General features: G+C 34.7%; 1 protein-coding gene across 2 annotated transcripts; it reads right to left on the bottom strand.

Annotated features, from left to right (window-relative positions):
• Positions 1-3844: 3844 nt before the first annotated feature.
• Positions 3845-16860, bottom strand: LOC122015609 (TBC1 domain family member 13-like). Of its 2 annotated transcripts, XM_042572598.1 has the most exons (9): positions 16459-16859; positions 16274-16366; positions 15844-15948; positions 15284-15436; positions 6026-6124; positions 5822-5950; positions 4452-4631; positions 4204-4320; positions 3845-4125 (listed from the first exon to the last, which is right to left on the bottom strand). In XM_042572598.1, the coding sequence occupies exons 1-9, from the start codon at positions 16753-16755 to the stop codon at positions 3961-3963; spliced, it is 1338 nt and encodes a 445-aa protein (XP_042428532.1). In that variant the 5' UTR covers positions 16756-16859; the 3' UTR covers positions 3845-3960. The 2 variants fall into 2 exon arrangements, with proteins under 2 accessions (XP_042428532.1, XP_042428533.1); XM_042572599.1 differs by lacking the exon at positions 16274-16366 and having other exon boundaries at positions 16459-16860.
• Positions 16861-17580: the final 720 nt, after the last annotated feature.

Genomic DNA, 17580 nt, shown 5'->3' with positions numbered 1-17580 from the left:
AATTAAAATATTTAGTTCTGATTGATCCGCTTCCACTAATGCTATATTTACTCTCAAGCGCGGATAAAGAAAAGAAAGAAATCTATGGTGGAAAATTATTCTCCGAGGAAGAGAAGAGAAAGGGTAAAGAAATATCTTCCTTTGTATTCTTGTTTATCTTCATCGAGGAAGATGATACATGCGATGTAATTTTATAAACAAAAAAAGGGTACATGCATCATTTTTTTTCGTACATGATATAATTTTGTAAGTTAAAAAGGATACATGCGTCATTATTTTTTGATATATGATGTAATTTTGTGAATGAAAAAGGGTACATGCATCATTTTTTTCCATCCGCGACTTTCCGTCCGATTTTGAGGTGATCAATTTTGACTTCAAAATCATCTATGAATGGATTGCGTTTCTTTTTCATCTAAAAATTTTAATAAAATAAACGGTAAAAACTTTTCCACTGTAAAAACTTTTCATTAGTTTTATTTTCAGCTCTCCAAAATAAACAGAGCATAAAGCTCCGATCAACCGCTAAGGTAATCTAGAAGCGTGAGCAATTTTTTAATTCACAAGAGGAAAATATCCTACGATATGCCATATTTGAAAATCAAACTATAAATATTTAATTAATCTATCAAATATTCGTTACCCATTGCATTGAGAGATACGTCAAGAAACATACATTATATTTCCAAGAACGTACAATGCAGTAGTTATCGATAAAAGCTAGTTTGTTTGTATCCGGAAGAAACGGTGTCCTTTGAAGAGAATGTGATTGCGAACGAACAATAAAGTAAAATGAACGGGTGTGGAAGTTAGAAGGAAGCATCCATTGTTACAAGAATAATTGGGGATTCTATTGATCGATCGCCATTATTGATGGAGACTTTTTATTATTATTATTATTAATTTAGATATCCAATTCTTTCATCTGATTAATCATGGAGATGACTAATTCAATCACATAAAATTTTTTATGACCATGAGTGATTTGAATATCACGAGTGATTCGAATACCACACATTTATGAAATGCCCTGTGCGAGTTTCAAACTCTTATTATATGATTCAACTACTCTTATTATATGGAGACTCAACTTACATTTTACCAAAAGAAGCACCTAACAAAGTTAAGGAAGCATCACTAGAAATAGAGATTTTACGGTTTTACTAATCACCATCACAGGTAGAAGATTAACAACAATAACTAAGTGTTATCACATATAGAATTGACTATATGAATCCTCCTACATCATTAGACTCTATTCTCTATTATATTATTATTTATATTTAAATTTATTTCATTTTATTTTATTATTATTAATCAAGTTTTTTTTTTATCTTTTACTTATTTGATGTGTAAATTTATCATAGTTCACATCGTCTAATTGGAGCATTTATTGATCGTCTATATATATATATATATATATAAACATGTCTTAAGTTTTTTTTCAATAGATGCAATCTCAACTTTCTCTCTAATATTTTCATTTATTATCATGTCCATCCTTATATGTTTGCACATTCATCTTAACATCTTTATCTCTACAACTCTCATCTTTTACTCATGTGCTCGAGTCATAGTCCAGCATTCAACTCGATCTATAAAACATAGTAAATATAATCGTCATTTTATAAAACTTTTTTTTAAAGTCTTAAAAATACTTTATAATGATAATGAACAACTAACGTTCTTTTCTATTTTAATTATCTCATTTGTATTATATGTGAGATATTTCTCTCAATCCCTTCATCTTTTTATAAAAATAATAGCAAATACTTAAAATTCTCAATTACAAACAACTCTCATCTCCTATCTTAATAATTATTTTATTACATATAATATTATTAAACTTAAACTCCATATATTTTGTCTTTACTCTAATAAGTCTAAAACCTTTCAAATATAGTGTTTCTCGCTAGTATTCGAGTTTAGCATTTACTTCTTCACGTGTCTCGTCAGCATGCATCAAACTACCGTATTTTAGACGTATCTAATGAGTTCGTCCATGATTGATATAAAAAGATAGAAACTTAGAACTGATTCTTGATGTAATCCTATTATTATGAGAAATAGTTTATTTAATATCCTCTTACATATCCTTAATTAGTTCAATATACATTATGTTAACCCATTTCTTTTTAAATTTTTCATATAATTTCCTTTTATCTAAATCGATGAATACTATGTATAAGTTACCTTTATTTTTGATATTTTTCAATTAGTTACTGAAAAGATGTATTACTTATTATCGACATTTTAGCATAAATTCAAATTTATTTCCAATCATTGTGATTTCCTTTCATAATTTTTTTTTCTATTACACTTTTTCAAAATTTAATAGTATCGTTCTTTAATTTAATATTGTTGGTCTAACTACTTCTGCATCCCATTTAAACCTTATTCTCCTTTTAAAGTTTGAATTTTAAATAAAATTTTAATTTTTTTAATACTCATTTGACCTACCTAATTTATCCAAGTTAAGTTGATCATCTAAACTTTTGTTAAAATATTGATAAAAAATTCTCTTCATCAATCTTTTATTTCCTCATCATTTATTAATACTCTATTGCATTCATCTTTGATAGAGATCAATAAAACAAATTTTTTTTGCCCCTCCGAAGACATGGTGTAGAATATACTCTATTACATTCATCTTTGATAGAGATCAACAAAATAAATTTTTTTTGCCCCTCCGAAGACATGGTGTAGCAGCAAAAGCATTTAGTAGACTCTCAAACACCCATAGTTTAAATTTTAACTACGACACACTACAGAATATTTTCATCTAATGGGATAAAAATTTTGATAACTTGACTTATGGTTGTAGACCTGCTTGTGATTCCAAATTTATTGGTGGACAAACAAGGGATAGATTGTCTAGCTCCAAGATTAGTTGAGTCAAAGGCCTAGACACAGATTATAAAAAAAGAATTCCTTATACTTTATTTTTAATTTAGATTCGCACTTTTCGAACCGACTACTCTTGAAAATGACCGGTATTGCATGAAAATAAAATTTATACAATGTACAGAAATTGAAATGCACTATTGGAGCATCCCTGCCATTGTACCTTAGCCGGGGACAAATTGTTCCCTTTGATGAAAGAAGGCATTGGCTACTAAAAATCCCCATCAGCGATGCTTGATGGAACACTTCACCTGCCAGGTATGTATTAATGATTAATATATACATATATATATCAGACCTTTCTTATCACGATCATAGTTTGCTTATTCATTAAACTCCAAAATTTACCACTTAGAACTATGCGTTTAGTTTGCTTGTTTTTTATTTTTATTTTCTAAAAAAATCATTTTCAAAAAAATAAAAAATAATTTTTAAACATTTTCTTTTTTTCAAAAATACTATCTATTTTTTTAAAAAAATAAACGAAAAATATAAATAAAACATCATTTTTTAGAAATGCATATTTTTCAAAAAAAAATATATAAATATAAAACGCACAAACCAAACACACCCTTAATCTTTTGACAATTAACTACAAACTAACTCTATAATTTATCTTCCTTTACATAACCTAAAATCGACTTGTAAGAGACCCCTAAAATGAACATAATCATCTTTTTCCTACACTTAAACACACATCAATGCCGTGGGTCTTCCTATTGCCCATGTGATTCTTTTCATAATTACAAGCAAAATTGAAATGCAGACAATAGAGAATTTTTTTGCAAGGCCAACTACTTGTACTGTAATGCGATGCCGATCAATCGACAAGTACTTGTTTGAACTAACCCCTTGAGTGGGTTAATTTTACAACTGATCATTCACAACTTTTGGAGATCTAAATAAAATAAACGATTGAATGTAAAGTCTTGCTCTAAAATAATAAGAAAGAATAATCATAAAATAACTTGTATTCAAACTTGCTTTGTGACAGATCTAGCAATTTACAGATAAGTAAAAAATGTCAAAGAAACAAACAGGAATCCCTACCAGAACTCAACTAGCTGAAGGTCCACCAAGTTTACTTGCAGCATAGAGGAGATGGCTGATATTTGTTGATGGATAATTCTGCAAGAGTTTTAAGTTGGATGTGAAATCACCGGCCAAGAGACGTCTTCTAACGAGTATCAGCATGGCACAACATATTCTCAGAAGGGTTTCCTGCGATCATTGGTGGCAGGAAACATATTGGACATAATCACGGAACATTTAACTACCATGAAGGAAAGATGGGACTACCTGAGGACCTTCAGGGTCGCTTAAGAGTGTATCCCATATGTGAAGGCAGTTGGCAAAGTTGAACTCCTGTGTTAAAAGCAGTGTAATCCATCTGAAAGCGTAGAACTGCGGATTGACCTTCAAAAAATCATGAATCAGTTTGAGGCAGAGAATGCAACATCAAGCAAAAGAATCAGGCACATATTTGGAAGCAGTTTACAAAATCACATTTGGGTAATAGAAAATGTAACTCAAGTAACTACTCTTACCTTGGTTGTGACTTCAAGATGACGCCAAAGCTCTCCGTCATGCTTCTTAAGTAGTTCAGACAGTTTACTGATTGTAGAACGAATCCCGACTACACTATTGTCAAGCTTTTGACAGAAATTATCCCTGAACCCACTCAGTAACTCAACAAAACAAAAGAAAGCATCTGCTTCAGCATGTTCCTGTTATGAAGGACAATGTGTACCAAGGGTCCATAAACAAGCAAGGAAATATTCCAATGACTTAAAAGAAAAGAGCAAATATTTTTCATCAAAATGATAAATCAGCTGTCCAATTTATCTGTTAATAGTAGTTTTGTTTCAGAGAGTTTGTGCAAAAATTGCAAGAGAAGTCTAGTATCCAATAAATCATGGTACATATGTTCAATAGACATAATCACACAATGCCCAAAAGGTATCATAATTGAAGAGACTTGACTTTCATCCAAATAGAAGGCAACACAAAATAGTCTATGTGACGCATCCATCTAGCTATCTGGAATTGCATACCATTCTACTAAGAGAAAAAAACAAATGACGACGCTGCTTCATAACTTGCTATATGGCCAGTTAGCCATCAATTTGAAAAATAAGAAAAACATAGAGCAAATGGAACAAAAATAATAATGAGGCGAGAGCAGGATGAAAAAAAGTTAGAAATAAAAACAAGGATCCATTCTCCTTGTTAGGCCACACTAAATAATGTAGCACCAACCATCATAAAAAAATCCTCCTGATAGCATGGGGAATGCTACCAAATCTCATTACTTTCACTATCTCTAACTTGATTATGCACCTATTGTTAGTATCTGACTTATACAATTTTACGAGTCCTTTCAGAAAACCAGTTAATTACAAGTGCAGTTTCCCAAGTAAATAAACACGACATCCTAATTGCTGAACAAAGAATTTATATATCCAGGTTAATCAAGCAAAGCAGAAAGGGAGTCAATGACTCAGCATATTCTCAAATCCACAGTTTAACAGACCTTCAGAAGCAAAACTTGTTCTCTGTATTCCTAGACAAAATTATTCACGTTTATCAGGAGACCAGTGCCAGATTCAACGTATAAGTGGGTGAAATCAGCGGAGGTTTCTGCAAGAGTGGCTATATAAAATTCTATCAACATAACCTAAATAACCTGAACAGTTTAGAATGAATAATGAAATAGTTTCTGGCATGTAGACTACAGCCTCACTGAGGCAGACAACTTTCTGATATCAGAAGAAACTAGTTTTAAAGCATGAACAAAAGTAACCGAATATATCAAATCATGAATGACAGCAGACATGTTGCCAATATAATTAGTATATGATAATCTAAGAGATTTATACAGCAATAATGGGCAGAGCAGGGGTTTCATTAGCCATACAGCATTATTTGGCTCTGGATCATTTTTGAATACATAAAAAAGAGGAGCTAAAATTTCATTCATCCCTTGTACATATCTTATTCCTGGATTCAGCTTTGCAAAGATAATGAGTATGTGCCTCATGGCCTCCTGATGCAAAGAAAATCGACTGGTCAGTACAACCAGCTTAAGAAAATTATGCTTAATGTCCAAGTAAACACTCACCCGATTAGACTCTGCAATGGAAGAATCCCCGTTGAAAAATTGCATGTCAGGATGAGTGCGCTTTACATCTCGATCAATCTGCTCTATGATCTCTGTATCCTGAAGTGGTCCACGAGTATTAGAATTCGTTGCATCTGCCACCATCCAAATAGAAACAGAAAAGATCCAACAAAAAGTACAGCTAGTCGGAGGTAACTCTTATGAAACACAATGCAAATGTTGTCAATAATAATGACTCAGGCAAACCCTACTAATCATATTGAAAACAAGCAACAATCTGTTTTTTGCTTGAGAAAGTTTTTGCATTCTGTTTCTTCTGTACTCTTTAGGAACTTTAGAAAGCTGAAAATAAGTATAATAACTCATAAATACTTGGATTAAGAAACAAAGATCAAATTTGTGAACATTGAAATAGGATTGTTATGTTTTAAGTGGTATCACCCAGAAAATCCAAAGTAAATGAATTAATTTAGTCATAGTTAGCATCCAGCCATAAGCAAGCATCATTGTTACAAAATATGAGATCCTTAGAACATGTTCACATCTACCTTTTTATCTATTGTTGAACATATTTTCTTCTCTGTGATAAAGCCTTTGCACAAAAGTCTGGACCACCCCCAAGTATAAAAAGGGAAAGGTATACTTCATAGATCATTCTATTAAGCTGCTACTAAGCATTGCACAAATCAACATGATGAAAATGAACAGGCAGGGGATAAGGTGCATCTCGTGCAGAAATTCTTAGTATCTAGTAAGACCAAAGCTACATGAATAGGCTACATTGTCAGTTCTTCAATACTGTATTTGGCAGAAGTTCTACAAGAACCAAATTGTAAATACCACAAATTCTAAGGTGATAAACTGTAAACTTACAAGAGAAATATGAATAGGTAGAGGGGACTCCTAGAATAAGAAAAAAAACCTAATAATTTCCCATCACTCTTAACATGCTATAAGAGCTGTTGTCTTAATACTCCCATCTTGATCTTCACTGATACCAACTTCCAGCTAGTGTGCAATCCAAATTTGAAAATTGTCACATTGCTCACAAGGCCAGGATCTCCACTACCATAATCAACTTCAAAGTTTAGACGACAGATAGGCATGTGCTTGTGCCTAGTGAATCGGTGGTGATTTTGACCACCTTCACTTCTTTTAGGTCATCATCTCTACTCAACCATCTACACCAACCATGCACATTAACTTCGTCGACCATGCATGTTCCAAAAGTAAAACCTTTGTGATCCCACCCCTATTCCCAATTTTCAGAGGTCTTGCCAACAACAATAGATATGTGCAAGAAGGCTCCAAAAATTCATGTAAAATAGAAAATCTCATCTAGCATGCAACCCTCCACTTGCAATGCATCCCAATGTCCAATCAATTTCTCCTACATGTGCACATCCCTCTGCCAGTGAAACTTCCTCACACTAATACCTCACCATGAGATGACCACGAAGGTTAGCATTGGTCCAGAATGCAACCTTTTGCACCATCTCTTAGATGCCTATACATCACTCCTTCGGCAAGCCACCATTATTAGTCTCTTACTGCTACTCTATTTTTGTTCCCACTCTCCTTTTGGTTAGGATACACTCTTTAAAACAACCATTGTCTTTTGTCATTCAATCAATGGCCAAAGAGCTCCATCAATATTGAAGCATCACACTACCTAACTTGTTGAGATTCTTAAGTGCATTAAAGCCTCACGTGAGTAGATTGATACTCCTTTAGATTACAATCAATCAAGACTCAAATCTTGGGAGAGACTTCCATTTTCCACCCTTATCGTATTTTAAGTTGTTGCCAATAACTTATCAAGCCAATTACCACCATGATTCTAAGGTACATCTAATGTGCTATCTGATACCTCTAGTGTTAGTTAGAGCCCTAGAGTCAATCATTTGATGATTGTAGTATGGACTCGTTGTATCATATTCTTATATTTAAATAAAGACATTTGTTTTTGGTTATTATACTTACTTGTATTGGTGTCAAATAACTAAGTATAATAACGTCCTTGAGTAGAAAGTTCTTACCTATATCAATCGGTTAGTTGAATCGATAGTGAGATGATATAGGGAACACTACTCTTAATCATTCCTAATCAAGTATTAGCATTCAGGGACAATGTTAATGCGACGAGACTAGCATGTAGGTCAACTCGATGACTTGATCTCACAAGTCATGGATATGGAGATATCAAGTTGACACATGGGTATGCATTAGAGAATATATATTAAATGACCCGCCATGAGAAAGTATCATGGATCGTTATATAGTGTCATATACTTTCTCATGTGGCTATTAGTATGACTATTAGTCCTTGGACCTGAAGTCACCATGGTTCCCTACATAAGGAGTTACGTTCTTTAGCTTCGTCAAACGTCATCCGTAACTGGGTGGACTATAAAGGCAATCACTGGATATGTAACAAATTATGCGGAGGGATGTGAGTGATGTAGATGGGATCTATCCCTCCTATATGACGGGAGTGACATCGATATTCTTGATAGAGTGAGACCACGAAGTGCATGACCATGCCCAAATGAGTCAATATGAGATATTAAGCTCATTTGATTGAATGAGTCTACTTGGGATTCAAGATTTAGATTGATTAGAGGATGACACGGTCTATGCCTCACATTGATCAATCTAGATATCAAGGATAGAAGGACACTTGTCATATATTGTGAAGAGTCACAATTAGTAGTCACAAGGTGATGTTGGATCTCAACATTCTTATAACTTGGGTAGTAATGATGTATTGCTAGATACCGCTCATTACTTATGCTTCTAAATGGGTTTAGGAGCATTGTCAACATTATAAGAAGCTATAGGGTCACACACAAAGGGCAATTAGATGGAGTTTAGGTTCATTTGATGAACCTAAAGGATTAGGTCCATGTGATGAACCAAATTGGATTAAGAGTAATCCAAATTGAGCTAATTGAGTTGGACTTAATTTGGTTCATGTGTTAAGTGAGTCTAATTTGGACTTAGACTCAATTAATTTAATTCAATGAATAGAGATTCATTAAATTAAAATTGACTTGAACCAATGGTTAGATTAGATCAACCAAGGGAGAGAAATGGTCAAGTTTGACTTGACTTGAGAGGAAGATGAAGGGTCAAGTTTGACTTGACCATTTGTCACCTCATTTGTGAGTTGGCATTGAGTGGGCTAATGATGATGTGCCACATCATCAAGACAACTTCATGGTGTGCCACCTCACGAGGGAGATCAAGAGTTTTTGACTCTTGAAATCCCATGGAGTATATAACCTCTCACTTGAAGGTGGCCGGCCATTTTTGGGAGTTACTAGTGAGAATTGATTCTCATTCACTCCTTCTTCTTCCTCAAGCTTTCTCTTCTCTCCCTCTCCTCCTCTTTGGCCGAGACTTCTTGGAGTGCTAGCACACTCAAGATTTCTTCTCCATCTCTTGCTTGTGTGGATACACATAGAGGAGTATCTACTTTGATACTCTCGAAATCCGGCGAACCTTGGACGAGCGGGATTAAGCGAAGGGCTTCGCATCAAGGGTAAATTCTTATCTTGTAGATCTAAAGTAGATCTAGGCTTAGAAAACTCGTACGTGAAAGTTTTACGAAATTTTATTTCTTCGCACGGATCCGGTGGCGGGGTTTCGGGGTTTCCGCAACGCAAAAAGCGATTTTTGCGCCCGAAAAACCCAACATCTAGATCATCCCTATGGAATCTAGATTTAGAGGCATATTTATGGCAATATCTCCACTTTCTCTAATCTTACACCACAAGTATGTCCTACCATTAGGGTAGTCAATGGATTTCATTTATGGGTTAATGGCATCAAGAACATACCTCTTTCACCTTCATCTCTATCCTCCGTGTTCATGTGAATTTATTATCCATCAACAAACTTGAATTTAGTAAATCCTTGAATTGTTTTGTAACGTTCAATGTTTTTATTCAAAATTCAAGGACTGAAAAGGTGATTAATGTTTCGTGTGAGTCTCATGAACTATACCAATTAGATAATCCTTTATTACCTTTTGGTGCATCTAGTGCCCGCTAATCGACTTGGTCATCCCAATCTTTTGGTGTGATTCGTGTCAATTAGGAAAATATGCAAGGTTTCAATTCCTAATGTTCTCCATAAGCACAATTATGTGTCATTTGCTTTTGCTTGTTTTAATGTACACAGTCTAAGTTATATTAGTTTGACTGGAGGATACAAGAACATTATCAATTTCATCAATGACTTTTATCAAATGACTTAGGGTTCCTTAATAAAAGTGTGTTCTAAACTTTTCTTCCATATTTTCCTCCTTTCTCCTTTGATACTAAGAGAAAACCCAATTTGTTGTGCCTATTAAGGTTTTTCGTGATGATAATGATATGGAGTCTTTCTCCCACACTTTAAATGTTTTTTAAAGATATTGTTCACTAATATTCTTGCCTCACAAACCATAACATAGTGGAATCATTTAATTAAGATAGTATGCACTCTACTTCTATATACCAGTGATTGAAATGTGGTTTTGTGCCGCCTGGCACGAACAGTTTTTACCGTTCTAGCGGGGAAGGGAAACTAGCACCTCGCGCGGGTGCATCTCGGGCAGCAAGGATGCGTCGTTGGATCCTTCCGGTGCCGCCGAAGGCATCGTGATGGGGCGCTTGAAGCGTCGCGGGTGCCAGAAGCGTCGCGATGCGACGTTTCTAGCGGAGCCGAAAGCGTTGTGGGATGCTTCCGACGCCACTGGAAGCGTCGTCGGACGCTTCAGGCCTCCAACGCCATAGGAGGCGTCCGTGGGGCGTCGGAGGCGTCGTGGGCGCACATATAGCAAGGGCGTCGAGGGCGTTACTGTGCAAAATTAATATTACAATGTAAATAAATCAAACAATTCGTACTTAAGTATGATATTTTAAAGAAACTTTCATAAACTCTAATTAAATTATCTCAATAAAATATAAAAAATATTTAAAATTAAAAAAATAATAATAAATTTTATTAAATAATATTCTGAAATTGCTTTTATTGTTTTAAATTTTATTTTAAAAATCTAAAAAATTAAAAAATTTATAAAAATTCTAATAAATCAAATTTATATTCTGATATATTTTTAATTATTTTGTATTTTTTACTATTTTATTCTTTAATTGATAGTCTATTTTTTTTACTATTCTAACTATATATTATTTAAATTATTAAATAAATAAATAATTAATTTTGTTATATAAAATAGTATTTTGTATTAATTTATATAATTATGATTATTTAATCTTGATTGGAGAACTATAAAAGTTACCTAAGCAAAATATTACAAGAACCAATGTTTCCATCTTATTCACGTCATTCCTTTTAGTATTAATAAGGTAACTTATTATGATGTATCAATTTTAATTTGAGTTATTGATTGATCAATTTTCTTTAAAGAAAATTATATAATTATTTTTTCTAACAATATTAAGTTGTTTAATAATAGAGAACTTATATAAAATCAATATACAACTTATATTTATCTAATAATTACTATATATATATACCGAAACCATATCGGCACGACATGATACTGTATCGTTCCAATATGGACCGAAACCTCAACACGGGTTGAAATTTTAAACCTTGCTATATACACATGTTTCCTTCTTCAAGAGTGAAGTCATTCTTACCCCATGTTATATAATTTGCATGTTGTATTCTACTTTTCATGAACAAATACAATTCCTTCAAACACTAGATGCTTAATATTCTCTACATAAGCACTTAGTTGTACCTATTTATTTATTGAATAAGTCAAGTTATCTTCCAAATCAAACAAGTGTTTCTTGGCTATTCACAATTCCATAATGCTTGCCACTCTAGTACTCTCCAGAATCACATGTCTTTATCTCTATTGATTGACTTTTTAATCTTCTTTAAATATTCATATGAATTAGTGTAGGAGGTGTCCCTTGTATATACTCTATGTCACTTCCAATACCTCTTGCCATCACAATTGACACACCTGATGAATCACCTTTGTGGGTCACATTCATAGACTAAGATGCTCTAACACTTCATTGAGACCCTCCAGTCCTCCCATTGGCTATTAATGTCACAAATCCTACCTTAATTTGCGCATCCTCCCCTCTCCTCTGTGAAGGAATTGGCAAGCTCTACTTTACACCCACTTCTTGTTATTATCCTATGCATCGCTATCATATATATAATCAATGAGTTGTTGGATCCTTGCCCCCAGGACAATGGTGCAGTGGCAGGCGCCTTCTTAGTTTCTCAAGCAACTAAGCATCGAGTTCTAGCCTCGACGAATTAACAGATAAATTTCCTTTAATGGACGGTTGACCTAAGAAAGCTGGTATGATGGGTCGTTCGCCGCGAGCGCTTCCCGATTTACCCTAGTGGTCAATGGGAAACTTCCGTGGGTCCAAGTTGGTCACTCCAAGATTAGTTGGTGTAAGCTGGATACCTTGTTCCAACTAAAAAAAAAAATGAGTTGAATTCTCAAATTGTCTCAAAGGCCCTTTTATGATCTGGTTTTGCAACAAGCCATGATTGACGAGCTGAAGACCCTTCACTCTAATGACACTTGGTCTTTATCATTAAATGTTCTCCTATTGGTATTGTAGATCAGCTTGGAGCTTACTTGGTGGCTAAGTATTTCGCGATGATGTATAATGTATACTATCTTGACACGTTCTTTCACATGGCCAAGATTCCTTTAGTTCATCTCTTTCTTACCTTAGCAAATATATTTCATGGCCCTTTCACCAATTCAATCTCAAGAACATATTCCTTCATGGTAACCTCATTTATGGGGTTTTTAGTTAGAGGAACACTAACCTAGTGCATTAACTGAAGACAAATTGTTATATAAGCTGAAGCATCCTTCAAAAGCTTAGTTTAATAAGTTAACGCTGCACCTCTTCAATTTCGAATGACCATGAGCATAATGGATTTCTTAATATTTCACCTATCTCTTTCTTAGGAAAATATATCCTTTTATTGTCTATGCAGATGGTATCATTATCAGGAGTGATAATTCCATTAGGACCCAATGACTAAGTACCTCCATTAGCAATTTGCTTAGGAAATCCTAAATGCTTCTTTGGTAGTAGAACTTGCCCACCCAAGGGGAGATGTACAATTATCAACATTATGTATTTGTCATGCTTGAGGAGGTAAGTATACTAGGACACAAAGTAGTTGAAACTCATGAACTTTAATGTCAAAATGATGATATCAAGGCGATGATAGGCACTATATGATCTGTGGGAAAAGACTAGATGAGAAACTAAAACATTTTCTAAGTACAAGATCTATGAGATTTGCAGCTTATGTGATTAGTCATTTTCTCCATGCCCTCATGTTACAATCATTAGAGGACTATATGGTACCTTAAAATGTTGGGGAAAAGTCCCCTTGTTTTAATATTGAGCTTATTTTCAAATTGTGGGGTAAGTTGATATTAATTAGGTAAATTTTCTACAGATAATCGATCTACACTAAGGTATTGCGTCCTTTAGGTAGGTAATTTAATTTCTTGGAAAAGTAAAAAAAAACAAATATCGTAGCCAGTTCAAGTGCAGAGGTAACATACAACGCTATGACCTAGTAACGTAGCTAATATGGATCAACAATGAATAACGAATTGGCAGTATGGGAGTATATTCCAACTTTGGCTAACTCCCTTATTGTTTATATTATGGAGGGTCAACTTGTTAGATCTGATTTGCACAAGGGGTGAGCTAATTGTCAAAGATCTATGTACGTACTATAAATTACATAACAATTTCTGATCATGTTTTCAGTTTAACAATTGCTGGTGCTCAAATTCACATGCTTCAATAGATGATTTTTTATTTCTTTTTAATATCTATGTACACATCTTATAATTTAACTCAACCCTAGTAGTGCAATCATATTTTCTATATTTGAAAGTTCCCAATCTATTAGGCATATATACCTTGAAACTAGAAAAAAATGAACCAATCCAAACCGAACCAAGTCAAAAGAATTTGGATTTTCAGTTTATCAGTTTGATTTCAAGTCGGAAAGAAATCTATCTTTCTGGTTTCGGTTTATGTCCTAGTGAAACCATAAAATCAAACAAAACTGATTAATGATTACATAAATCTAAATATATAATTTAACCCATATTAAACCTAATGAACCCTTATAACTAGTATGTATTTTATTATTGTCTATATTCTTTTAATTGTTTAGGATGATTAGTAACCACTTTAATGATTAGGAGCTATAAATTAACCAATATATTACTTAGTAATTTAGTAATTGGTAAGTTCTTGGTTTATGATTTTTTTAAATAAAATTTTAGTTTAAACTGAACCAACTGAAACTGAAACAGAAGTGAAATTTTTGGTAGATTTCAACCCAAACTGTTCCATTTTCGTTAATTTTGGTAATTTTTTCAAACAAAAAAAAAAGATGTTTGGTTCATTTACCTATGAAACCGGTAAACCAAACCTACCAACCCCTACGGCATATAGATTGACACACTAATTCATTTAGGTGTGCATAGAGTGCCAATGCTATCTTTGAACAAGTAACAACCAAGTTGGCAGCATGTTGATAGTGAGTTAGTCTATTACAAAATTCAAAGTGCTTATTTTAATTATTATTATTATTATAATGAAAAATTAATGTAATTCATTGATTCCTCCAAACTATATGTGAAATTTAGAAACTAACCTCATTGCTAATCTGTCTCAAGTTTTATATCTTTTATAAGCTTACCTGATAAATATCAACAATCGAGCAGTAAAATAAGGAGGGCAACGAAAGAGGCAAAGTGATTGCTGAAGATTCCCATGATATGATATATATTTGCACCAAGAAGAGATAAACGTCATGGCTTGCTAGGAGCCTAGGACATCTATGAAAAAGTGCCGATTCTCAGGTAGGAATAGCCAAATCCATTAAAGACTTAATTTTGTTGCTGCTTTAAGGAGAAATGTATTTCTCCAACTATTTTTGGTCCTTAAAGAAGCCTCTCTAGTGCTTGTTTTGACAAACCAATCAAATAAGTTTGCAACAGTACATAGTTTGCCCAAAGTTGGCTAGGGAACACAAACATAGGCATCAAATTCAAGGTACATGCAACAATTTCTGGTTCCAACACCAGTTAAAGGCTTCAACTGTATTCAACAAAAATATCCTTGATAGCTATCCACATTTTCCAAATTGTACAAAGTGATGAGATGGGAATGAAGGTATCAAAGTAAAACAATAATCTGTCAGGTTCAAAATCGTTACCTGGAAAAACTGATTCCACACACTAGTTTTCCCAAGACTCAAAGGATGCTCATCATGTGTTATTCCGGATCTCATTAGCAAGCCACGGCCGCAACTTTCCAACTCTTCAATTTTTTGTCTACTAGATCCCTCCATCCTTCGCGTGACTGCCGACTGACTAGCAGGAAAAAATTTCAAACAATCCAATATCCAACTAAGAGAAAAAGAGACTAAAAACAATAATTCTCAAATTTCCTTAAGCTATCAGACTATCTTAGAAGGGGAGTCTTGGCGCAGCGGTAAAGTTGTTGCCATGTGACCAAAAGGTCACGGGTTCGAATCCTGAAATAGCCTCTTGCAAAAAGCAAGGTAAGGCTGCGTACAATGGATCCTTCCCGGGACCCCACATGGCGGGAGCTTCGTGCACCGGGCTGCCCTTTTATCAGACTATCTTAGTTGGCCACTCATTTCAAGAGGTAAAACCAGACTTAACTATAATAACTGAATTTTATCAAACCATTGTCTTTCAGAGCTATAGAATCGAGAAATAGAAGAAAAAGGAGATACCCAAGGATACATACCGGATTCACCAAGAACTCTTCCCTAAAATCGTTGTATTGAGCCCGCTTTCTGTTTAATTCTTGTCCCCACAATTCACGGTTTTTAGGCAAATAACCTAGGAGCAGCTGTGCCACATGAAGCAAAAAAGTGTTATCCCTCTAGCTCCAAAGTTTAGAAAAGAAAAAAAAAACTCATGGTGTTTAAACTGTCTCAATCCATGAGAGAGACCATCACTGGTTAAGCTTAAGCAAAGATTTTCGTGAAATGAATCAGAATTGTGCAGCATATTAAAATTAGTAGTATAGCCTTAGCTTATTTTTTTTCATCAACAAATAATTGATGTGGATTTTTTGCCAAAATAATTAATCACGAGTAGCATTCAGAATAACAACTAATCTCAAGTCGCCAGAATATAACCAAAATGTAACATAAATTGAGTTCTCTCAGAACCTTCCATATAGTTGATCGAATTCCAGCTCCATCCGGAATTCCCTTCGAGACCAACATTCGTAGATCCCCCATATTTATAACCTTCTTCGATAGCTGAGAGCGCACTTTGCTCGAGTAAGTGAACCATAACCCGGAAGAGAAGGAATTGAAAGCATCCAGCAATTGAGAGAAAAATGCGTTCATACCTCGGCCAAGAGATGGGACTGGCGAGAGACGTCCTCCTCCGACAGCCTGGAAGGTTCCGGATCGTCCGGAAGGGTTTCGGTGGAGAGCCTCGGAGCCTCCGCCAGCGGCGGAGTGGGGCGAGGGGGAGGCCGGGGTTCAGCGATCGTAGCGCGCATAGGGGGTTCGGGCTTCGGAAGGGGCGACGATCGGGGTAAGCGATCTACGGGATGCGAAGCCGCAGCAACGGTAGCGGCGGCGGAAGAGGGAGAGGACCAGAGCGAGCTGTTGAGCCACTCGGGCACGCCCTTCTTGCCCATGGCGTTCCCCCCACCGTTCCCCGGCGCTTCGGTTGCCGTGACCTCGTTGACAAAAGACGAAGGGAAGACAGAAGCAACTGACTCTTGCGAGAAGGCCGCTTTGGTAGATAAAAATTAGGGCAGTATAATAAAAAAATAAAATTGATGTTCGGTTTGGACCGTTTGGTACAAACTGTTCAATATCAATTTAAAAACAATTAATTAAACTAAGTGAACCATTTGCCACCAAAGACAATTCATTACCCATGAGAAGGTATGACCTCTTGCCATGGGAAATAATTCATTAAACTAAATAAATAAATTTGAACTAAAATAATATTAATTATTAGTCATCCATTATATTTGTAATATAATATATGATTACAGATAAAATTAATATTCCAGACTCATAAATTAAATTTAGTAAGTATGCGTCAGACTCATATACTAATACAATACAAGGGCTTTTGAGAATCCGACGATAAACTACTTTAATTGACTCTCTCTTTAAAAAAAATAATTTAATATCATACTCGATCTTAGTCAAAATAATCAAGAAAAGTATACTTTCTAACGTCATCAACCTTAAGGTATTTATAGAAGCTTCTCTACTCGCGATGTTATCAATCTTAAGATTTGAGACAAAAGAGAACAATGACAGTGCATATTTTTTTAAATAAAAAAAAAATGATAATCCCAATTAGTCTCATTGACTATCTCGGGGGTGACCAGCCCGGCCCCACGGAAGTTTCCCACCGGTCGCCAGGGTAAATCGGGAAGCGCACATGACAGTCAACCCAGACGCCCAAAATCCTTTGATTGCGCTCCCCATTTGGAGGAAAATTC

The sequence above is a fragment of the Zingiber officinale genome, chromosome 8B, assembly GCF_018446385.1.
Source record: "Zingiber officinale cultivar Zhangliang chromosome 8B, Zo_v1.1, whole genome shotgun sequence".
In the NCBI taxonomy this organism is placed as follows: domain Eukaryota; kingdom Viridiplantae; phylum Streptophyta; class Magnoliopsida; order Zingiberales; family Zingiberaceae; genus Zingiber; species Zingiber officinale.
The sequence above is the reverse complement of the archived record's forward strand: the minus strand, read 5'-3'. Positions and strand labels throughout refer to the sequence as shown.